This window comes from Sinohyriopsis cumingii, chromosome 2 (genome assembly GCF_028554795.1).
Source record: "Sinohyriopsis cumingii isolate HCF-2022 chromosome 2, ASM2855479v2, whole genome shotgun sequence".
Lineage (NCBI taxonomy): Eukaryota > Metazoa > Mollusca > Bivalvia > Unionida > Unionidae > Sinohyriopsis > Sinohyriopsis cumingii.
In genome coordinates, this window is record NC_142962.1 from 115,056,365 (window position 1) to 115,082,620 (window position 26,256).

Below are 26,256 nucleotides of genomic sequence, written 5' to 3' on the forward strand. Positions count from 1 at the left end.
CTACTTTTTCTGTATGAGAGGTCTACCCAATCCTGTCTATGTCATTGTTCTGGTTCTAAAAGTGTGTTAACAATATGAGAAAGTCACAGTTCTGGAAGATTTTACTTTAACCATTTCTCACACATTTTACCATAAAGTCCTAAGTGTAGGCTATGCACTGCATGCTTTTGTTATGTCTGAGAGAATATTGTACCATATTAGATTGTAGACTATGCATAAAGAGCTAAGATAATCAGCCTAGGCACATATGTGGCACTGAAATATGTGCCAGAAAATCTGGAGGTTCTGTTTGTTCTACTTAAATTTTTTTGACCACAGTGCAGATCTGGTCTGCAAACACACAATACATCAACATAGCTGGGTTTGAGTGGGTCACAGTGCTTAGTGTCAGATTCGTGACCAAAAGGGTGCAGGTTTGAATTCTACTGCCAGATCAGTCCACGATGGCTACCGTGGTTTGTCTTTGGGTATGGCACTTAACTTCAATAGTGTGTTGTCACTAAATAATCTATGTGTTGATGTGTCATAAAACATCAACCCAAACCAATCAAAGATGTGCACAGGTGCATGCAAATTATACATGAGTGTGTGGCATATGTTTTCATTGTGGGTTGAATGCCAATTTGTAGCAGGCAATATATTATATGAGGTGGCTGGTGTAACTGGTGGAAGAAGAACCCGGGAAAACCACGGTAAGAACCACTGACCCATGGGAAGTTACTGGCAAGCTTTCTCACATACACACATTGTTCAAACCCAAGACTTGAACCAATGTGGACAGAGGTGAGATGGCAGTGACTGGTAAAGGCAAGTGACTGTGGCTGGTTTATCTTTTCGTAATGTTGGTACAGTGTGAATGTCTTCTGTTGAAAATATTAGTTATTAAGCTTCATCATTATGCTGTTCATTTTCTACAATCTTGCCTGATCTTATACAATGTGCAAATATTTATTGAAGATTTAAGGCTACAAGATGAATCATGGCAATTCGAAAACAATATTAAGTCCTATGTATTTGCAAAGTGTAAACAAAATGCATACTTATAATTCGACTCCAACTTCAAACAATGAAGACCCTGAACTGTTGTCACATAATGCACCCACAGATCAGGGTCTATACTGTTTGTTCTACCGATTGCTCTGAACAATCTGTATAGACTCAGATCTGCTGGTGCATTATGCACTACTAGATCTGGGTCTTTGCAGTTTACAGGTAGATCTGACTTACAAGCGAGTTTAAATTGTATTTAAAATAAAAATCTTGATGCCAGAACTTAGGCCTGTGAAGTGGGGAAAGTATTTTGAATTTTAGGAAAACAAATAGTTTTAACCACATTAAAGACATGTCAAGAACTTTAAAGCCAGTTCAAAAAGTATACTGACAAAATGAAGTAAGTAATAAATGTGTTGACTGCTCTGGTGGCCTAGTGGTTAGAATGTCCGCCATGGGTGCGGGAGGTCATGGGTTCGATCCCTGGTCGAGTCGTATAAAAGGCTTCTAAAAATGGTACTCACAGCTGCCTCGCTTGGTGCTCAGCATTAAGAGGTTAATGTTAGGACTGGTTGGCCTGGTGTTAGGATAATGTGACTGGGTGGGACATCATGCTACATTACTGTGGCATGATGCCCCAATGATAGACATCACTATAAACTGCCACACTGAAGACATCATAGTGATATGAATGAAAATTGTTAAAGCTACATTAAAAATCCCCCCCCCCAAAAAAACACACACACACACACACACACAGACACACACACACACACACACACACAATAAATGTGACAGTATTTCTGACCTGAGAGAGATACAATGTCAATGTTATTTAAAAAGTCCCAAATACTACCGGAACCCTTATGTGGCTGAATAGCCCACTAAAACTATATACATGTACAAAGTACTGTACTTACCATATATACTCACTAATAACTTGAGTCCAACTTCAAAATGTAGAGACCCAGATCTGCCGGTACATACTGAGCTGACAGATCTGGGTCTGTGCAATTTGAGAGAAGTAATCAGTAGAACAAACAACACAGACCCTGATCTGCAGCTGCATTATGGTAAGGCATGTCAGGATCTTTTTTTCTGTTTGCAGTTTGACTCAAGTTGTGAGTATATACAGTAATGAGTAGTGAGCTGATATAACTCAGTAGTGTCATTAAGGGTTGCACATTCAGTACTCACTCAACTAATTCTGGGTCTGATGCCTTAGAATGTCCTTGGGAAAGACTCAGCATGATACAGCCAATAATATGTTGAAATCCCATCCATCTGTCATGGAAACAGTTACAAGCATAGTGGACAGGTGATCCACCAGATTGGTAAATCATACACTAAAAACCGTCAATCAAAACTTGTAAAGCTTTGAGCAACAATTAATGAGATCACTAGTGACACCAACCAAGGTTCTATTACAGCAGTACAAAAGTGAGAAATTGGAAGGCAAGTGGCTCTGGCATACCTTTAAATTTTAAAGTGACAGAGATGAACTCCGTGATAGGCACAGCTACAAGTAACAGATGGCAATCACATCAAACTGCTTCAGATATATTCATTGGTTCATAAATGCTGATGACAACTAACTTCTATTAGTATTAGTCAGGATATGAAATTTGACAACAAGCCCAATAACTCTTGTCAATAAGTCCAATAACTCTTGTCAAAACTGAAGTAGAGGATAATATACATGTGTAATGGCTTAAGTGACACACAAGCATAGTACTGGCAATATGCTGCCAATTAAATATTAAGTTCTAAAAAGGTAAAGAATAAAAAAATACAATTTTTTAAAAGAGAAATCCTTTCAAAGAAATGTAAACATTTATTAAAAACAAGACAAAGATTAAAAGGTGAAGATGTTACATTTCTTTAAAAGGTACATAAAATAAAAAAATAAAGTAAGAAACATAACAACCTTCAAAAGAAAATCATCAAAATTTTCATTGTATAGACTAAATTCTTTAAAAAATGTCAATTTTTTTCCCACTGGTGTTACACTGCCATAAAGCTTCTCAGCTGAATTCACATTATTGAACTTCTGTCATAACATGGTGGAAGTAAAATACTCTCACCAAAAACCCTATGTCAATATGAATTTTAATTCTTATGGGGTAGTGGGAAACAGATTTTCAATATGTTCATTATGACAGCTGTATCTGAGGTCAGATCGGTACCAGTATCATTCAGAACCAATTGGATATCACAACAAGTCTTTAGGTGAAAACCCCATGTTGATATGACCATCAATTCTAGAGGAATAGAAAGAACAAGAACCAGACATCATAAAATGTCTTTTGGTAAAACCCATGTCAATATAACCTTCCATTTTGGAGGATTGTTGACAAAACATTTTTTTCAAGATAGCTGTCAAATATGATGGCATTATTTAGGTCAGATCATCACCATTTTCATTTAGGACCCACCTATTATATTTAAACTTCTTGTGAAAACACCATGTTGATACTACTGTCATTTAACTAGAGTGGCAATTGCATGATTTTCAAGATGGCTAGCATGGTAGCCATACTGTAAATTACTGTAAATGCACCATTTTCATTTAGTACCTGAGAAAAACTACTGGTGAAAACTCAATGTTGATATGACTTTCCATCAAGGAACTTTTTCTGAAACAACAGTTGTTCTCCAAAACTTATGTTTTTTCTTTCAGTTATTGTGGACCTTGACCTCTGACCTTTGACTGCAGCTTCAATAGGCTACATTATGACCCCATTTTTTAAGTCATCCACAAGCTTATGGTTAAGGTACAAAGTTGTGATTTGAAAGGTTTGTGCAGAAACCACTGTTCATCTCTTTTACAAGTAACCTTGAATTTTTTTATCTTTAAATTTTGACCCCCAACTCAACAGACTTCTTCCACATCCCAAGTGGAAGGTCTGTAATGCAGATTTAATATTATTGAGCAGAAGCCATTTTCTTTTTTTAATCAGTGACCCTGACCTTTAAACTTATATCTCCCAAATCAATAAACATCCTCATCACCCCAAGTATAAGTCATTCATAAGGTTTGATCCAGATATGTGATACAGAACTAATGTTATTCAGTGGAAATCATTTTTCTTCTTTCAGTCTCAAATTTTAACCCAGACCGTTCACCTTTTGAACCCAATATCAACAGGCTTCTTCCTTACCTCAAGTGTAAGCCATCCACAAAGTATGTTAAGTATAGATGATTGGGTACTGGAAGTTTGTGAGGAAATAAAATTGTTAACACACAGACAACATCATTATGAAAGGCCTGCAACTCTGTTAAAAAATAATTTAAGTGTTTAATGTTGTTTTTTTAGTTGCCGAATCACATTTATTATTCAATCACACACTTATTATTATGTAAGTTGTGTGAATCGGAAACTGACAGTTTATACCATGATAAACTTAGAAAAAACAAGGTTAAACTCTTATAATTTAAATTATTTATAATATTATTTATCTTTTGTTGTCATTTTGTTTTAAAAAAGATATTTCCTATCAGTTTCAGAGCCTGTTTAAGCATATGAATTCTTGTTGAGGCATTGGCTAAGCAGCTATTTATAAAACACAGAATTCTCCATCTACAATGTAATAGCTACGTGAATATCAAACAATCAAAGGTTTTGAACATTCCACAGCATGGTCTTAATCTTTTATCTAAATTGGCATATGTTTTCCGTGTAGAGTTCAATATTAAAAGCAAAGGATGTGTTGTTTTATATGACATATGAATGTCTCTTAGATTTGATGCTATCATGAGTTTATTGGGATTAATGTGTATCATTACTGAACAGACACATGAGTAACCAATTTTCGCATCTTTAAATCTATGTTTGTGTTCATTAACAGGTTACCTTACATGGGCTACTTACAACTGAAATTAAGACTATTGGTAAATGGTTATAGTGATGGGGGTCCAATAGTCAAAAAGTGAAAGACATTGACACTGACAGTTACAATGGGGGGTGGGGCAGACCTCCCACCCACCCCACATCATAAATATCAAGGTCGGCATCTTATATTGTAGGACTGTGAATCCAATTGTTATGTTAGTCTTTGAAGCCCCCCTCCTCCCAACCCCTTAACCGTAATCCATTTATCTATAATTTTAAATTCATTTGTAACAAGCTGCAGTGAAAGAGCTGTAGCCCCCAATTTTCTTGGCAGATTTTTAATTTTCTAGCTTTTCTTTTTTAAATCTAGTGAAATAAAGAATTATTTATATTCAGAAAAACACCAAAGATGTGTTATTTGATCCTATCAAATTAATTTATTCAATTTTCTAAATACAATATAAACCCACCATTTTATTTCAATTGTACAGGCGTGCAGTATGTATGCCTTCCAGTTCAGTGTTTACATCAGTTACTTTGCACATGATTCTATTTATATAAGTTAGTATAAAGTAGCTCTCCGTACAGTTTATACAGAAATAAACGCAATTGGGTCTGATCACATGATTATGTTCTGATCAATGGAAATCTTCCCTTCATTTATCAACTGATGCAAGTGCAATTATGTTGGAATAATTAAACCATTAAAAACCTCCTGTTCATGTATAAATTATTCTACTGACAAGATGGCAATACATTATTTCAGAGACTTGCTGTGCTAATCTTGTCACATGAAGTATGAAGTGTTGATGAATGGAATGACATAGCTAAGGTTCCCACATCTCCACATCAGGCCCTAAAAATTGTCAAGATTAATACATATACAATTAATACATGAACAAGGTGACAGTTAAATAAATTTTCAATATTGAACCATGTAATGCAAACATCACATACCCAGGCCCTAACACATAATATGCCAGTATATCATCTACTTTGTTGACTTGACCTTGTTAAGTATGTTCAATAAACAGCACAGACCCAATTATGAAATGGTAGATCTGGGTCAATTCCTTAATTAAATTTGCACCTGGTTACATGTTATATAAAGGTAATTTGCATATAACTGCACATCATGGCCACTGGACTATTGTTAACAATGCATATTTCATGTGTTACTGACATGTCAAACAATTGATTTTGGGGCTTATGTTCTGCACTGAAATCTTACTGAAATGTACTGGAGACTATAATCTAATGTCATTTGGTAAAGGCCTGTCAATCATCAAAACCACCTTGGCCTACCACATTAAACTAACCAGCTAAAAATAATACCAGGCTCATGATTGGGTGGTTGGTTTATAAAAGCACACTCAAAGCATAACTGTCCATATCATGATGAGGAAATGGGACCTATGTGATTTACAGAAACAATGAGGCAGCTGAACCAGGCTGGGCAGTGCAAGAATGAACCCTGTGACCCATGGATTGCAAGTCATATACTCAATCAACTCAAATGCTGCAGTTCCCCAATATAATACCAATGCTGAAGAACACTACACAAAAACAACCTTTTGAAATTTGCTCTACACTTAACCCTTGCTTAATTATATAAGAAAATCTTTTGTAATGTATCCAAAGGCATGAAATTCTGCAAACTCATAAAATATTAACTAATTGTATGAATTAACTAAAATCAAACCGTTGGAGTTAATATAACTTAAAGTCACTAAATATTCTATATATTCCAGTCCTGTATGTAGGAAGACTGTTTATATATTGTCACATATTTTGCAATATTATTTAACTACACCCCTGAGCTAATAGTCCACACCAGTTGTTAGGTAATATGAAGATTCCAAGTTAGGATGACTGGCATGAAGGAAAGGTCTGTAATATGCATTGTAATTGAAACTAATTGTGTATTCCCATTATTTTAACAAATGATATATACTGCATACAAATTCAGACATTTCACTTGACTCACATTACAGATCACAAAATCTGTTTTAATAATATTTAAATCAAGTCCAATCTTTTAATAAGTGTAATATTTTTGGATGGATTTAAAAGCCATTGTGACAGTTCCAAGCTATAACAGGTACTATCTATACATGCTTATAAGATGAGTCTGACTGCAAACTACAGACCTAGATCTGCCATTGCATAATGTGCCAGCAGAGCTGGGTCTGTGCAGTAATCAGCATAACAAACAAGATAGACCCTTACCACTAAGGTTTGACAGATCAGGATCTTCGCTGTTTAAAGCGTGACTAGACTTATAAGTGAGTATATATGGTATATGTCATCAAAACCTGATAGGTGTACATTTTTTCTATCCATCATAAAACACAGACTGGCTTAATCAGATGTTCCTATCAGCACTTAAATCATGACCATTTTAACAATAAAGACTGTTTTTAGGATGTGCAGTCTATAATGTTATCTGGTAAAGCGAGCTTCAGTGTTGAAATCAAACACTCTGTGGCTAGCTGCCAGAGATACTGGAAGAACAATATAATATAATGGATGTAACCAATTCCTTGACACTCATAAACATATGTTCCTCAGCTGATCTCTAAAATCCTTAGCTTACCTCTATATTCCTCCTCAGCTGATCTCTAAAATCCCCCTTAGATTACCCCTACAATCTTCCTAAAACAGTACTTACAAATGATTATTTTGCTGATAGGATTTTACACAAAATCTGAAATCTGAACAGAACTTAACGGAACAAGATAACAAACTTTACTAATGTTTCCCCATGTCCCTTTTATTACTGTGTGCCACCATCCCCTTTTTTCTTGAGTGTCATACCATTTTTGTGGGTTTTTTTCTCTTTAACATTGCCCATTTTGTTGCTTCTCCCAACATCTTTATGTCTCTTTCCTACTTTTTAGTTTCTAAATACCTTCCTGGCAGCTTGATAATCTACCAAATTATAAAAAATAAAAAGGATGTAAAAAAAATGTACAAAACCATGTCATTCATCAATTTATAATTTATAACTCGTCTGACTCAATGTAGTCCCTAACATTGTCATCTTCTTCAGGTTTCAAGCCTAAATGACGTTTTTAAAATGAGGAAACAGTTCTCTGTCATTTTCGAGTTGCTCCATGGAGGAGTCCAATTTTAGAGAAGCACAGTGGATACAAGTCGTACACATATAAAGATGGTAAACACGTCATCTGTATCCAATGCAATGTCTAATTCTAATATTTCCAAAAGAATTGATAAAACGGGGCAAAAAATATGTCCTTAAATCTTACTGCTACAGAAATTAATGTATTATCCAACGCTTATGGAATACCATGAACTACATCACTCCTTTTGTGTGAATAACACATACTCACCCATGCAAATATGGATACTGTAATAGTGTTCAAGTTCCTTTAGGTTTGCAATGTGAAGATGATAATGTTTGGGACTGCTTGGTGGCAGTGGAGTTAGAAATTATAAATCAATGAATGAAACAAGTAGGATTTGTGCATTCTTTATATCCTTTTATGCTTTATGTTTCTAAAATTTGTAGGGGATACAAGCTGCTGAAACACAGAAACTAGAGTGCCACCTTTTCTACTGCTCTCTAATTGTAACAGTAATAAGAAGGAAAAAGAAATTGTTATAAAATAAGGGGCCATCTTTACTAAGGGATACATGTTTCAAGTTTCCTTTCCAAAGAAGGATCATTATGCCCCCATTGGATGTGAGGGAAACAATATTTACTAAACAGCAGCCAAAAGGAAATATACTGGTAAAGCCTCCAGAAACTGTGGAGTGGAGAAACTGTGGAGTAGAGGTTCTTTTCTTGTTTATTGATTACACTAATCAATAAACAAGAAAAGACTTGTCAATCAATCTTATGGTCAGTGTGACCATAAGAAAGTGACTTCATAAAACAGGTGGCTCCCATAAATGGGAATAACCTATTATACTAATTGTATCAATTTCTGACCTGTCAATTTGACATTGGCTATTTGGACCTATGCTGTTTAGTTCTTTTGATCACTCAAGTTGAATGAGTTATTTGTGGACTGGAACCTGCTTTAATTCCTGCTACCAAGTACTGCGATCCAGTTCCACAGCAGATGCAAATTTCAGTCTGTTTTTTAACCTCTCTTCTGGTGACCATGTCTCAGTGTTATAGCTTAGTGCAGTGTCCTGTCCAGCCTAAATCTTTGGTTTAGTTATGGCCTAATGGAACTTTCAGACTTGTCAATCAATCTTACTTAGCACCTACTTACCATATATACTCATTTATAACTCTAGTCCAGCTACAAACTGCACAGACCAGAGCTGTCACTGCATAATGCAGACTGTTAGGAGTTACCAGTAGAACAAACAAAGACACTGAGACTCAGATCTGCTGCTGCATTAAACAATGGCATATCAAGGTCTATGTTGTTTGCAGATGGACTGACTTACAGGTGAGTATATACTGTATCTAATTGTCTATGGTTAATGAATGGACTTGGAGTATGGTCTTAGTGTTAGCAGCTGATACAATGTGTGGGTCAACATGTGGGATATATAACATACCCAATCTGATTAAAATCAAAACTTCCAACAATGCCACAATGAACAAACCTGGAGTTGATTTGAAGGATCTGATATTAATCAAACTGGATATGTTACTATTTACCAGTACTAACTATATGAAACATACAGTAACTCTGAGCACATATATCTAAAAAAAACCTGGTTTATTTTACTCAGATTTAATTGCCTTTCTTTATCTCCTGTAATATGTATATAAAATTTCATATACTTTGATATAGCAGGAAAGATGATTTCATGTAAATGAGCATAATAAAGCACATTTTGGAAAGGTCCATTAGTTTAGCTTCAGTGAATCTGCAGCACACAGGGCAATGAAATATTCACAGTGCAATGAATTTACTGTCATAAGAGGGATTACATATGTTCAGGTAGTCTCTGAAAATATTCATCAAAAATCGACTGTATTCGTTCATCCAAATGTCAACATTTAGAAGATTTTCCTTACACCTGTATATAATAAATCATTATAATATATATGATAAATCAATGAGAAAAATAACAACCACCTTAACAGATATCATCTATTTAAAAAGTTCTATGAATGTCACCTAATGTGCCTAAAAAGGGTTATTAAGAGTAATTTTAAACGCACTCCAACTGGCTTGAAAGTTGATAGGCAAACATGCAAAGTTAAAATACATTAGAAAACTGAAATTAGATTGCATAACAAACAGTACAGATAAACATGAAATGTTGTATGACAATGAGCTGAACTACATAAAATAAAGTGGCATTTATGACTCACTGCCACCTAAATTTCAACAGTTGTCACTGAATTTCTGACTCCACTGCGACAATATGCTCTTCTTGTTATTGAAATAATTTGAAAAGAATGCAGACTGCACTTCCACATTTCCAGCATTCCATTTTAGACACATCTTTTCCATTTTTTAAACTTTCAGAACTTCAGAAAAGTAAACTGATATATTAGAAAGAAGGTGGGGAAAGAAATTCTGCACTGAATATAAATCTCTGACTTGAAACTTTATTCCGTCTCTCTCTCACACATACAATCTATTACTGAACACATCACTGTCTGTTCACCAATTACAAGCAATTATTCCATAGTTCTGGCAATGGTCTGAGACTGTACCATGAAGTAAAGCTATGCAGATACAGTGCAATGCAATCCTTGAACTTCAGCTAAATTGGGTACGTGAGAAAGCCTGCCAGTAGCTTCTCGTGGGTCAGTGGTTCTTCCTGGGGATTTCCAGTGTTCTTCCTCCACCATTTATACTGGCCACAATGTATAGCCTATCTTGAGCTGAAAACTGGCATTAAACCTTAAAACAACAATAGCAACAAATCCCCGAACCAAAACAATTTACTATCCCATGGATTCATCCTTCAATAATAAGTAGCCAAAACAATATTTTCATGGTAAATATTGGCAGTTGTCTTTTAAATATATAATGGAAATGTGAACTGCAATGCTGAAAAGAACAAGGCAGAGTAACTTCCACATTAAGAACAAGTGATAAGTTTTATTCAGTTAATCTCAGAGACTTTACACAGAACTTAAAATATTTTAAGAGTCACATTAGTTACCAGCACTCTAATTTCCAGCCTTCAACCTCCATCTGACATCATTAAAGAAGGAAATAACTTTTAATTCTTCAAAAGGTGAGTAGGCCATTGATGTTGTTGTTGTTGTTGTGGGGTTTAACGCCATTTTTCAGCACACGATAGGCTATACATGGCGGCCAGTATTAATGGTGGAGGAAGAACCCGTGAAAACCCCGGAAAGAACCACCGACCCTCGAGAAGCTACTGGCAAGCTTTCTCACATACCCACATTGGCTGAATCTTAGACTCGAACCGCTGCAGACAGAGGTGAGATGGCAGTGATCCGTAACGAAGAGCGCTTTAGACCACTCGGTCACTCGGGGCCCCGAGTAGGCCATTGAAGTGCCAGTGATTGTTCATTTTGCATTATAAAGACATGACATGTACTGTATATACACAATTGTAAACTGAGTCACACTGCAAACAATACAGATCCTGATCTGACACAGCATTATGTGCCTCCAGATCAGGTCTATGTTGCTTGTTCTACTGATCACTTTTTACAGACCGTACAGACCCAGATCTGCTGGCACATTATGCAGTAGCAGATCTGGGTCTGTGCAGTTTGCAATTGGACACATAAGTAAGTATATACGGTACTATGTGTATATTATTGCACTCCATATTATCTAACTCTTATTGTCCAAGTCTCCACTGCAGCCATCCAAGTAACTTTGTTATGCAAACTCCAACGTGCCATCATATTCAGCAACCAACCCCCAGCATGCAAAATTCATGAAGAAATTATAGCAAAAGTTCATAATCTAAATGGATACTGTACACACCAGAGAAGGTGTGTTCAACCTGCGGCCTGTAGACTGCATGTGGCCCAGTCCTTCACATTGTGCGGCCACAGCCATATAGGCAGTCCTTTAGAAAATAAGCATTTTAATTAATATCCATAATTAGTGATAAGGAACTGTTTGTGCAACCATTTTATCTCTTTTGGCCCCCAGCCCAAAAAGGTTGGATACCCCTGCACTAGAGCCAATGAATTTCTGGTTAATTTTAGAAAAACATGGTGCTTCTACCTTAGTTGGTGCCATCTTTACTGAAATTTTCTTCAGGATATCATTTAACAAATTTATCACTGTGAATTATGGGATTAGTAGATAATGCTATCATTTAATCTGTGTCAATTACATACAGGTTTTTCCACCTTCTCATGCCATCCTGGCGTTCTGTGTCTGGAAAATGCATTACATCATAACTGTATCACAGAACACACTTGCATCTCAAGAATTTGTTATAAGTCTAAGCATGCCATGAAATAAGCTCACATTCATGAGTTTTTAATGCCAGTACTGAGAAGAAAAGGGGAAAAAATATCTTGTAAACTAAACAGTTTATAATTGGCTCATGTGTGATATGCAACCAAATGCAAACCATGAAGACAGAGGTCTGCAGTCACATCATGTGCTTGCAAAGCAAGGTCTATGATTTTGTCTTAAAATCACAAGAAGGAACCCCTTCTCAGCCCACAGTGTTCATCACTAGCACATCTCACCACTGTCCATGTGAGTTCTAGTCTTGGCGACCGCTCCAGTGTGGCCTAGTGGTTAGAATGTCTGCCGCAGATGCAGGAGGTTGTGAGTTCGAACCCTGACTGAGTCATACCAAAGACTTATAAAAATGGTACTAACAGCTTCCTTGCTATGTGCTCGGAATTAAGAGGCTGGTGTTAGGCCTAGTCGGCCTGGTGTCAGGATAACGTGACTCGGTTGGACATATGCTACATGTCTGCATCATCATGCCCTAGTGCCAGATATCACTATAAACTGCCACACTGCAGACATTGTAGCCATATGACTGAAAAATTGTTAAAGCTACGTTAAAAATCCAAATCAAACACACATACACACACTCTAGTCTTGGCTTGACCAATGTGTGAGAAAGCTTGCCAGTAGCTTCTGTGGGTTGATGACTCGTCTCAGGTTCTTCCTCCACTATTTTATACTGATCATGACTGCTTTATACTACTATGATCCACCCCAAATCATTTCTCAAAACTAAAAGTCTATATTTAATATTGTTTTGAAGGCATTCCAAAATATATTGCATACATGAACGGAACAGTACTAATGCCAACAAGTTTGCACATACATACTTGCATATAGCACTGGTACCATAATGTCCAATAATTTCTTCAAAAACACATGATAAGTTTCAACATTTTAACATTTGCTCCAGGACTTCTGGTAACCAGGAAAACAGTAAATTGTACTGTGATTCTAAAAATAAAATTAATGACTTTTTTTGTTTATTGTTCGTCTGTACTTTTAAGTGCAAAAGTCATGATAATTACTTTCAATATGCACTTTCCAACATAATTATACTCAATGAAGTCTAAACTTAAAAGAATATTTACCTTGCATCTAATGTTTCAACTGTGGCTTAAGACCACATGACACTATTCCTAAGGTACATTCCAATTTTATGTACAATGTTTTATTTTAAAATATAATAGTGATACAATTCTGCACTGAAATTGTAAGCAAAAACTGATCAAAACTGCTAAAGTTCATTAAGTACAAAAACAAGATGGGTGGCGATTACACATCAGCCTTCAACCTTTTCATATCTAGACACTAAAAACTGGCAATTCTCTGCATCCAATTATTATATCAGTGGTGTCATAAGATTAAGGCAGTTAAAATAATTATGTTCATGCAGAATGCAATATTATTGTGACCCTAAACAGACTCATCTTTTTATACTTAGTTCTGACATAGCTATGCACACATTTTATGTGCAATGAGAATTCAGAATTGTATGTTGCTAGGGCATGTGATAACATGTTCCTCACACTGCTATTTTAATGCCACCACTGTATCAAGGTATGTAAATAATAAGATATCAGTGGAGTACAGGTTTCTGAAGGAATCTGGAAATACTAAAGGAAAGGTCTTCTACTTGCATTAAATATCTCAACTATAGTACATACTAACTGCAAAAGTTGGGGGCCCCGAGTGGCCAAGTGGTCTAAAGCGCTCTCCGTTACAGATCACTAACTGCAAAAGTTGGGGGCCCCGAGTGGCCAAGTGGTCTAAAGCGCTCTCTGTTACGGATCACTGACTGCAAAAGTTGGGGGCCCTGAGTGGCCGAGTGGTCTAAAGCGCTCTCCGTTACGGATCACAAACTGCAAAAGTTGGGGGCCCAGAGTGGCTGAGTGGTCTAAAGCGTTCTCCGTTACGGATCACTAACTGCAAAAGTTTGATTCTGGATGAAACTTCTACTAAGTTAAAGTTGACACTCCTTTCAAACTGAATGATCAGCATTTTAAAGTTGTTTTGAGGTATGTACATGGTAAAATGAAATGTTCTTTCAGAAGCATTTTTTGTCTTCTTGTCAACATAGTGATGAAATTAAATTTGAACTGAAGAAGTACTTCAAAGCAAGACATGAAAATGGAGCCACAGCTTTGTAAAGTCTCCTTTAAAAAAAAGTCAAATCAAGAAAATATGCACCGAAGAAAAATATGAAAGTTCAGGACCAGCAACTCTGGAGAGACTCCTCAACATGTAATCTATTTTCTAACATGCAGGATCAGTGCTGCTCAAAATGTTGGTGAAACCATTACTTTCAGAAAACGAATTAATAACCAGAAGAACCAAATCTGTGATAAAATCAATGCAAAACTCACCAGCCATAACAACTTAACTGGCATTCACTGGAGTCCCTTGAGATGTCACAGACTGAATCCGACAGGGGGTGGACCAATACAGGAATGCAAGGAACGATACTGGATTTAATCCTAAATCAAAAAATCTAACTTTCCCAATGCAATCTTAACCAACTACATCAGTTTATCAGACGTATACAAGTTCTGCAATAATATTTACCTAAGTAAATATTATGTAATTCTTCACACATATTATTAATATTATTATTATTGTCATCATTTTTATCATCATCATCATTAAAATTATTATTATTATTTTTATTATTATTATTATTAAGAACCTGTGTTTATTATGCCCACTACACCATTCTCTTGACATATTTTCCTTTATTACCTCTATGATAACTTTACCAGGATAAACATTCTACTCTAAATTTTATAGAGGTCTTAAATTTTTTGCCACATATGGTTTCCATCATTGGTCCCCATCCTGGAATTTGTTCATAACATTCTGGTGTTTTGTGCAATAGGCATGATCATACCTTCTTTCATTTTTGCTACATATCTTTGTTGGGCTGATGGCAACATATAATAGACGTGTAGCTTACCTGTTTTAAGACTGTTTTTGTTCTTTTTTCTTCCTTCTTTTCTTCTGTTTTTATCTCTTGTTTATAGATTTCCCATTTCTCTTGGTGTTTGTGTTTATTGTTTGTTTTGTGAATATAAGTTTGTTTCTTCCCCTGGCAAAATGCTTGTATAACTCAAAATGTTGAGAAGCTCTATGTGTATGGGGTGGGGTGGGGTGTGTGGGTTGGGGTGACATACTGTTCTTTTACTTAACTTACTTAGGGTAAATAGCTGCTATATCAAATACAATATAAGTGTGTGTATGTGTGTGTTTGTGTGTGTGTGTTTTGGAGTTTTAATGAAGCTTTAACACTTTTCCAGTCATATTGCTGTGATGTCTGTAGAGTGGCAGTTTATATTGATGTCTAGCACTGGGGCATCATGCCACAGACATGTAGCATCATGTCCCACCCAGTCACATTATACCTGACACCAGGTCAACCAGTCCTAACACTGACCTTTTAATGTTGTGAGCCAAGCAAGGCAGCTGCTAGTACCATTTGTATAAGTCTTTGGTATGACTTGTCTAGGATTCAAAACCTTCGACCTCCCAATTATCTGAGGCAGATGCTCTAACCACTTAGGCCACTGGAGTGGTCAAATACAACATTAATTAAGACCAAAGAGAAATACTACTGTTTTGATAGGAACCTACAATTTAAGTTTCTAGAACAAATAGGAACCTAAAATTTCAGTTTCTAGAACAAATAGGAACCTACAATTTAAGTTTCTAGAACAAATAGGAACCTAAAATTTCAGTTTCTAGAACAAATAGGAACCTACAATTTCAGTTTCTAGAACAAATTGGAACCTACAATTTCAGTTTCTAGAACAAATAGGAAACTACAATTTCAGTTTCTAGAACAAACACTTGGATTAAGACAGAGAAGAATGATACACCAAACCTTTCGCTTTGCTTTTACTGCATATTAAATAAATATGTGAACATTTGTGTTCCTATTTCAAAATGACTCACTTAATCAAAATTTAAATAATAGATTAATCCTGACGTATTTTCCACAGAAAGTGTCTAAAATTACACACTGGATCTGCACAAGTATCTAATCAAGGCAACCAATCAGACTGTGTCAAGGAACTCATTCCTTGTGCCCTGTTTACTTATTATAATGTACATGTACTGTATTTTCATTGGTGAGAATCTACTTGGATTCCTTTCTGCCTCCTACTGTTGGATCATACAGGTTGAACCTGAGGAAAACTTGACCCTCTGGGTTGAATACCATACTTTGGAAAGATTAAACTTTATTTTTCTCTTACAGCTGCTGAACCCAGATAGTTGGAGTGCATTTGTAAATAGCAGACATGTCTGTTGCTCATTATGAATACAGATATTTACCATTCTGCCTTTCTCTTGACTGCTACAGTTACCTAGTATAGTTAAGATGCCTGGTTTGTGACCAGAAGGATGCAGTTTCTAATTCCTGCATAGACAGGTCATGTAATCTATTTTTTTGTGTGTCCTTGGCAAGGAAATTTATTCCAATTTCTTCCACATGATATAAACTTTCCTATGTTTATGTATTGTCAAACTCCAAAAAAAACAATCAATCAATCAATCAACAAAAGAATACCCACTTTCTTAACGAAGGCCTAAAACTGTATATCTTTGCTAGTGTTTGCTCATGGATACATGCTCAATGCACAACCTTATTAACTGCATCCAGTACAGATCCAGGTCTGCCATTGTATAATATGCCTGCAGTTAAGCAGGGTGTACACTATCTGCTCTACGTGTTTTCACATGAATGGTACAGACCCTGATCTGCCAGCATATCACACAATAGCAGAGCCATGTTTATGAATTGGCAGTTTGCCACAGGTCATACTTGGTATTTTGATGATCTACCATATATACTCACCTATAAGTCGAGTCCAACTGCAAACAACATAGATTTTGATCTGCTGTAGCATAATGTGCATGCAGATTAGGGTCTATGTTGTTCTGCTGATCATGTCTAGCAAATTGCACAGACCCAGATCTGCTGGCACATTATGCAATGGCAGACCTTGATCTGTGCAGTTTGCAGTTAGACTCGTTTTATAAGCTAGCACATATGGTATATGTTATGACATGCTATTCCAGGTTACCTTTGGATACTGGATGGTCCACTGACATTGCTGTTATTTAAAACAAAATACAATCCAAAGCTTTCCAGAATATCTTGCCTGTGTCCACTGATTCCTTTAATATGTCATATTCCACAACAGATTCTTTACACTACTGGCTGTCTGCTATCATAGGCTCTGTTAAGTCCATAGCATCAGAAATGTCAAATAATGAGCTGGTAGACTAGGTAAGTGTGTGAAATACTTACCAATGTACATTAAATAACCAAGCACATTCTAGCTAATGATTTATATATTAAAGCCAAGTGTAGCTTATCCAGCTATATAAATTACTCAGACATGGAATAATGCTGAAGTACCATTCTACTATCTATAAATCCTTGCAACCATTCTACTGTGAACCTGATGTTTCAAGTTATAATGAATGTACTCCTGTAACATCCTTAATATGAATCAAATTCTGCCTTTAAATGACACACTAATGATTAAGAGGACACCAGCAGGCTAAATATAACATCAGCAGCCAGTAACTGCTTAATGCTGACTGGATATTTCACACTGCACCTTGGAAAACTACTCCAAATGTCCTACTGTACTTACACTACCAGTCTGAAACAAGTGGTTGCTGAATTTGCTCTGTACCCTGGCATGCTGACAAAGTAAATGGAAGAAGAAAAAAAAAACACACAAGCTGGGTACTAGTCTTAAAATAAAAGCAATCTGGTATTATTTCAAAGTGCAACTGTGGTTCTGTGCATGCTCTTGTACCATAGACAGAAAAATATAAAGATGTAATGACTCTTCTAATCAGATGAGAATGAAATGCTTGCTGTAAATACTATAAAAAACCCATTGGATACAATGTGAAAAATTGCCTTACTAAGCGATTACAAATAGTATAAGGTACCTTTTACATAATAAAAATATGTACCCTTATAAAGATGATGAACAGTGATTCATCATCTCCATTATGTCATTAAATACGGCTTATCTCTAAATAGCTTGATTTTCAAAGAAAAAACACGTATTTCTCTTGATATCACAAATTTTTCAACAAAAGCTGGTAAATCGGGAAGAAATGCCAGGTTTTTCTTCACCAAATGTATAAAGTTAGATAAAAGTACAATTAACTATACACACAATTGTCCCATTTCTAAAAGTCCACTTAAATTTAATTTTTAGTATCTACCATGCCAATGGGTCTTATTGGCCTAGAACCTCTGGTCAAGGCAGGTGGTCTTGAACTAAACTTACTGTGCATACACAATTTTTGTTCTTATGAAATTTACCATGACCATGATCATTAGACCCCAGTATTTGTAAGTTTCTTTGCAACCTTCAGTGTCACCATCCAGGTTTGGTCAAGCAACTTGCTCCAAAATAAAACTTATTCCACAGAAACCAATTTTTCTTTGAGTCATAACCTTTTAACTCCAAAATTAATATGGCTCTCCAACTGGTCAAAGTATGTGGCATTTCGTTTATTTCACTCATTGACCCTGACCTCAAAATCAAGAGTATTTTTCTACCAAATGTGCAAGTCATCAGCAAACATTTGGTTAAGGTATATGGACAAGAACTTAATTTCTGTGCAAAAACCATGGTTCTTCTACCAAAAAATAGTGACTTTGATCCCAGAACAGATAGGCTTCTTCCTTACTGCAAGTGTAAGCCATCCATAAAGTCTGGTATGGATCTGTTATGCAGAAATAATGCTATTGTGCAGAAACCATTTTTCTTCTTAGAGTAAGTGATCTTGACTTGTGACTTTTTGATCTCAACATCAATAAGCATTTTCCTTACCCCAAGTGCAATTCGTCCACAAAGTTTGGTCCAGGTCTCTGATCTAGAACTAATGTTATTGGTTGGAAACCATTTTTCTTCTTTCATAGTGGCCTTTACCTGTCAATTATATGACCCTAAAATCTTCATTACCTCAAATGAAAGCCTTCCACAAAGTTTGGTAACTGAAGATGGTGGAAGGAGTTACTGCACAAAAGTAACATTGGTAACATACATACAGATGGATGGATGGATGGACGGACAACATCATAACATAATATGCTCTGCCTCATGGCAGGTGTATAGAAACTTAATGCTGACACCTAGACCAGAAATAAGGAAATGCGATACTCTTCTGCCAGAGAAGACCGATTTGTTACACAGCAGATGATTCCAGTATACATTATGCAGCAGATCATAACTGGCCTCCTAGATGATTTTGTTAATGATGGTTAAGCAGGGACATCATTATACATGTCAAATTTATCCGATTGCAACACCCATAAAATTAAAACAGATGTACATGTTTTCAAGTTTAGTCTTTAGAACTGAGATTGCCAGTGTAAAAATATCTTTTGTAAGAGAAGAAAATGATAAGCTCATTCTCAGCTGTTCATTAATGGCGAATAGCACAGAAATGTATCAACACACAATAATATGAACTTATAAAGCTTTGTGTAGAGTAGCTACATTAACCTTCCTCTTGTGGTGCCAATTTGTGGTAAGCAGTTAGTTTAGTTATTACCTTGTCATTTATTACCTTGATCTTCACTAACAATATTTAACAACACTGTGATTTACATCAACTAAGGCACACCTACACTATACAAGTTTCATTTGCTATCCTCTCTAAGTTAAGCCATGAACAAATTATTAAACCATATAATCATTCTCTGGTACTGGTCAGTGCTATTCCATCAAGGGAAGTAGGAGGTATCATATAACTTATATAAAATAAATACCCACCTGCAAACTGCATAGACTCAGATATGTTGTCATGTAATGCATCAACAACTCAATGTCTACACTGCCCTGTTTGCTCATGCTAGTGTTGACTCTGCTGTCATGTAATGCATTAACAAGTCAATGTCTACACTGCCCTGTTTGCTCATGCAAACATTGACTCTGCTATCATCTCATCAAAGTCTACACTGCTGTTTGGGGGCCCCGAGTGGCCGAGTGGTCTAAAACGCTCACCGTTACGGATCACTGCCATCTCACCTCTGTCTGCGTGGGTTCGAGTCTCGGATTCGGCCAATGTGGAAATGTGAGAAAGCTTGCCAGTAGCTTCTCGAGGGTCGGTGGTTCTTTCCGGGGATTTCCCGGTTTCTTCCTCCACCATTAATACTGGCCGCCATGTATAGCCTATTGCGTGCTGAAAAATGGCGTTAAACCCTACAACAACAACAACAACAACAACAACACTGCTGTTTGCTCATGCTAGTGTTGACTCTGCCATCTTGCATCAACAACTCAATGTTTACACTACTCAGTTTGCTCATGCAAATGTCACTCTGATGTCATGTAATGCATCAGGCAATCAATGTCTACACTGCCCTGTTTGCTCATGCAAATGTGACTCTAATGTCATGTAATACATTAACAACTCAATGTCTGCACTGCCCTGTTTGCTCAAGCAAAGGCTGACTCTGCGGTCACGTCAAAGTCTACACTGCTGTGTGCTCACACTAGTGTTGACTCTGCTGTCATGTAATGCATCAAGCGATCAGTCTACCCTGTTTGGTTTACTCATGATTTTAAGAAAATTGCATTGACCCTAATCTTCCAGCACGTTAAGAAATGGCAGATCTGGATTTTGTGGTTTCATTTGGTGATAATTCTTCTTAGCAGCAATAATGCATTCATTGATAGCCATAAACAACCCTCAAAAATTGTAGCCACGCTAACTCGCAATTTGTTGACAACTTGCTAGCCAAAGAATGCCAACAACGGGAGGGGGAATGGGGATGAGGGGAGGACCATGACAACTGTCAACATCAAAATATATAATAGGTTCAGGTAACAAAAAGAAACCTGACATTATATATTTGTCTTTGTTTTAATAATAATAAATACTTTGGTTTTCCTACTTCTTTTTTAACATAATAATTGCAGTTTTTATTTTTAAAAATTATAAAACCTATAAATCAGCCACTGCGAGTTTGTGCTAATGTCCGCCCACGTGATGTTTGCCTGGAGCTATGAAGTACCAATTATTTAGATTTTTTTAAAAATAGTTATATTAAATATCACTGAAAATAATAATTAATAATCCAAACACAGGATACCCAGTGAAGCAGGGGACAAATAAAAGACACTGTGAACATAAAATAGAAAAGATCGAACTTAAAACAAAGCATGCAGAAACTAACACACAGCACATGATACCCATGTGATGACTGATGGGGACAGGGTGCTTGCTGCTGATGCAATTGACTCTTCTGAATGAACTGATCCGAATCTTGCCGAGTTACTTCGGTACAGATGCGCAGTTGACAATATGCCAAAAGGGGTGGGTATATATGCACCGAATATGCCTCTATGTATGCCTCTCGCCGGCGCATGACATGCATTCAAGATGTACAAGTGCATTATTATTGCTATTCTATGTTCTTGGCAATTGTGACTCGTGTCAAAACTTAAAACGCTAGTCAAATAGATTGCCAGTAAATAATTTAAAAAAAGAAAGTACAGTAGATAGAAAATGTTGATATTTTGTGAAATATATCACTGTATGATAGTCTACTTGTTTTTTTCTGAGCTCGAAAACAACATTTTTCCACTCACAAATTATGAGCTTGCGAGTGGGATTTTCGAGTGTTGACCATAAACCGGGAGTGTACAACATTTTTGTGTGAGGGGCCACATTGCAATTTTTTCTCACCCATGGGGCCAGTGAGCAAATTTTAGAAAGATGCAGCATTTGAAGGCACAAGATTAGGCAAAAGTTACGAAAAGCTAGCAGGCTAGATTGAAACCTTTAGCAAGCTACGTGGGCCGTATGTAATACAACTCTGCTGTAAACTGTATAGTTCCATCCAGCGTACTAATGTTGTGCATGTATTAAGAAGTGGACTGTACTATTCATAACATATGCAAACTTTGCTTATCTAAGTCTGGAATTACTTTCTTATGGTTGATCAAGTTTATCTACAGCTCAGTGTCCTCTTTCTCAGAGCTAATGCCAACATAATCTGTTGTTTATGTTTATTTTTCTGCTGGCTATATTTTCTAAAAATCCTATACTCCATGAATGAAAACTTTTTATATTTCAAATATTTAGCTGCTTCTTCCAAACATTGGCTAAAATCGGTTACAGTAGTGTAATACAGATGGCTGAGTACAGTCTACTGTCAGATGCTAGTGTTTGTTGAAAAGAGGATGTGAAAAGCATTTAGGATTTTAATTTGTGCTAATGCTAATTGCTCATAAATGTTACTTATTATATATTTTCATCTGCTACTGTAATTATAAAGACAGTTTTGACATAAAATGCATGTTTGTTAAATAATTTCCTCTGCTCAATTCCAAAAACATTACAGCAATTCAGTGAGGTAGCCTTAATGTTGACATTTAGTCTTTTTGTAGTACAATCAAATTTTATTTCTGAACAGATGTAGCAGTCATAAGTAATGTGATTCTTGTCTTTTGTCAAGGGAAGTTTCACGGCATAACACTGCTTTGCTTAAAATCAGATTTTGAAACAATTTACAGTGACTAAGTACTGTCATGAGACTTTATAGCTACAGCAGCATCAACCTTAAGGAACAAAAGGATACTTCTGACATCAAGTGCTTAGTTGAGAAGTCACCCTAAGCAAGTTGGCGTGCCACTGAGCATACATTAAAGCAAACAGGTGCATTCAGAATCAATATTATATACTGCAAATGAAAATAATGCAGCAAAATATAAATCTAGGACTATATCATTATTTTAAAGTACATACATGTAGTAATAAATTACAGACCCAACATACTATATATAACTAGACATGTTCTGAAATCCTCAAAAATGGTCAACACATTGAAATACAATACAGGGACTTTAAACAGTTTGATGAGAAAATGTTCTTAAATAATTTAGCAAACCTTTCAAATCAGTCTGCAATATAGCTGATGTCATCACTGCCTTAGACAAATGGTATCGAATATTCAATGCAGTCTTAGACAAACAGTATCAAATATTCAATGCAGCCTTAGACAAATGGTATCAGTATTCAATGCAGCCTTAGACAAATGGTATTGAATATTCAATGCAGCCTTAGACAAATAATATCAATATTCAATGCAACCTTAGACAAATGGTATCAATATTCAATGCAGCCTTAGACAAATGGTATCAATATTTAATGCAGCCTTAGACAAACAGTATCGAATATTCAATGCAGCCTTAGACAAATGGTATCAGTATTCAATGCAGCCTTAGACAAATGGTATTGAATATTCAATGCAGCCTTAGACAAATAATATCAATATTCAATGCAACCTTAGACAAATGGTATCAATATTCAATGCAGCCTTACACAAATGGTATCAATATTTAATGCAGCCTTAGACAAACGGTATCAATATTCAATGCAGCCTTAGACAAATGGTATCAATATTCAATAAAGCCTTAGACAAATGGTATCAATATTCAATGCAGCCTTAGACAAATGGTATCGAATATTCAATGCAGCCTTCGACAAATGATATCAATATTCAATGCAGCCTTAAAAAGCATTATTTACATAACTCAAATGGTTCACAATTTATGAGAGGATAGATTTTCACAAGGCAGTTCTTTCATATAAATGTCTATATGGAATTGCACCAGAGTATCTTCAGGACTTATTCAGGCCTTTTTCAACTCAATACCAAAACCAAGAACAGAGCAATTTAAAAAGAGCTTCCAATATTATGGTACAGTTCTATGGAACAAGCTTCCACTACATGTAAAATCTGCTGAAAATATTATAGTATTTAAGAAGAGGTATCATGAGCATGTAACAGTGTTTCTAATACATAAAGGAATTTAGTATTTTAATACTAAATATGTTAAAATAAACAGTAATTATTGTTATCTTCTTATAATGTGCATTGTTATACTCTCCTTAAGAGGGCTTCAAGGGAGAATAGTCCTCTATGAATAAAGCATTATTATTATTATCATTATTATTATTATCAAATAATTAGTACAGTGTATACAAATATTTTGTTTTTATATTACATCAGAATTACCACTGGCACCAAAATGTTTCAAGAAAGTTGGCAAATTTATGGGCAATAAAGAAACTGAATACATGAATAAAATATTATCAACAGATGTTGTGTAGCTGCTGACAGCTCTCAAATACTTTATGAATTTAAAATAATATTTTTTGTTTGTCCATCCTTGTTATGTAAGTTACATTTTCTACTCTAATACATGTAAAGTGTTAAGAAAAATTTAACATAAAGTAATGATATATCCTTTGTTGTTTTCTGCTAATGGCAAATGGTCACTAGCATCTTCAAAAATATTAAGAAAATGTTTCACATGACAACATCAATAAATTCCTAATGTACTATTTTAAGTTGTTACTTGATGGATTACAAGTACATTATAAATGGACACATTTTAACCATACCGATGCTGCCACTGATGCTGCTTTTATTCATTACGTAGTCATAACAGATTTATGTTAACTAGTATCCAGACAATAAAAGAAACCATCAGCTAAATATCTAATTTGTTTGTCCTTTTACGCGAGTAAAAAGTTAATGACAGCAATGCTATGAGATGCGATATTTGGAAAGGAAAACTGACAGTTATCTTCCAACTTTTATTGTATAGAAGATGGGATGCTAGACCAATGATCCATAACAAATTTGACGTGAAAAATGAAGTATGTAAAAATTAAGGTATTTGTCTCCCCCATGAATGACTAAAGGGCACACTGTTAGTCTGATTCCAATACACAGACATGATATAGCTGGTATCACACAGGAATTTTTTTGTACTAATATCGGTCTTTCAAATATGGAACGTTAACATGTTAAATGATCAGGTTTGGTGGTATGAAAGTTCTTTTTCTAGATAATTTGTCAAATTCTTTTTCATTTTGTAATGTTGTGTGTGTGTTTACATCTTACAATAACTAGCTGCATGTTTCAAAACTTACATAAAAAAATTCTCCTTCTACTTCTGGTAAACACCAGGACCTAGATAACTATGCATGATATCTGTTTTTTTTTATACTGCTCTGTAATTCAGAAATCCATTTTCATTTAATTATTCTCTATCTGGGTGGCCAGGCGTACACATAAAATATATTCATATACACCAAATACCAACAGTGTATTGGCCAACAAAATTGCAGTGAATATTTTCAGAAAAGAAGAGACAAAATATTCATAACATGAAGTCAAACCAAAAGTTGGCTGCTTTTACCATATCTAAAAGTACTGCAATAGTTATGTACAGCACCATGACTCTTTAACTATGTAACATTAGTCCAGAGCTGATATGTTAATCACATATGCTTCCAATCAAGGACTTATACATTAAACTAAACATATACATTATATACTGAACAGTCATAATAAATGGTCATAAATATGTATTTCTTCTGAAGGTTTTCTTTACGTGCATAAAAAATAACTCCACTTTCCGGATAACTACAACTATACCATTCCTCTTAATACTTTGTAAATTTTCTCATAATAACATCAGAGTATTTTTTGGTAATTTTTTTTCTCAAGTTAAATGAAGTTGTTTTATTTATCCAACCTGCTGAAGTCTTGCCTGGACAAATGAAACCAGAGATTCTCCTCCTTGGCAACACTTAATGATTCTAGTAAACAGGTGAAAGACCTCACCAGTTCAGAAGCTACTGTGAATTATAAACTAACATAGGTGTTTTTTAATTACCTGGGGGTAAATTGTTCATGCCTGCTCCAGTTCCACGTAGAACCCTGGTAGTTTTGGATGTTATACTGTCCAGCTGATCAACATCCATTTCAAACACTGCTGTAATATGCTGCTTTGTTCGAGCCTTGCTACGTTTCCTTGGCCACGTGTTACATCCAAAACTGAAGTTATCATTGGTGTCCTGATTGATGCTGTGTTCCAGGTCCAACTGGGCACTGGTCAATTCTGAGTCCTGTTGACTACATGTATGCTGAATCTGTTGCTCCTGTATGCAGCCCTGTAATATAAATCTTTACC

The 26,256-nt window shown here is 35.7% G+C and overlaps 1 protein-coding gene across 1 annotated transcript in view; it reads right to left on the reverse strand.

Annotated features, from left to right (window-relative positions):
* LOC149805642 (uncharacterized) overlaps positions 1-26,256 on the reverse strand; it is a 236,030-nt gene that overhangs the window by 94,222 nt on the left and 115,552 nt on the right. Inside the window, exon 9 of the mRNA XM_089934527.1 lies at positions 25,960-26,236. Coding sequence (XP_089790653.1) covers positions 25,960-26,236 — 277 coding nt within the window. The remainder of the gene's footprint in view (positions 1-25,959; positions 26,237-26,256) is intronic.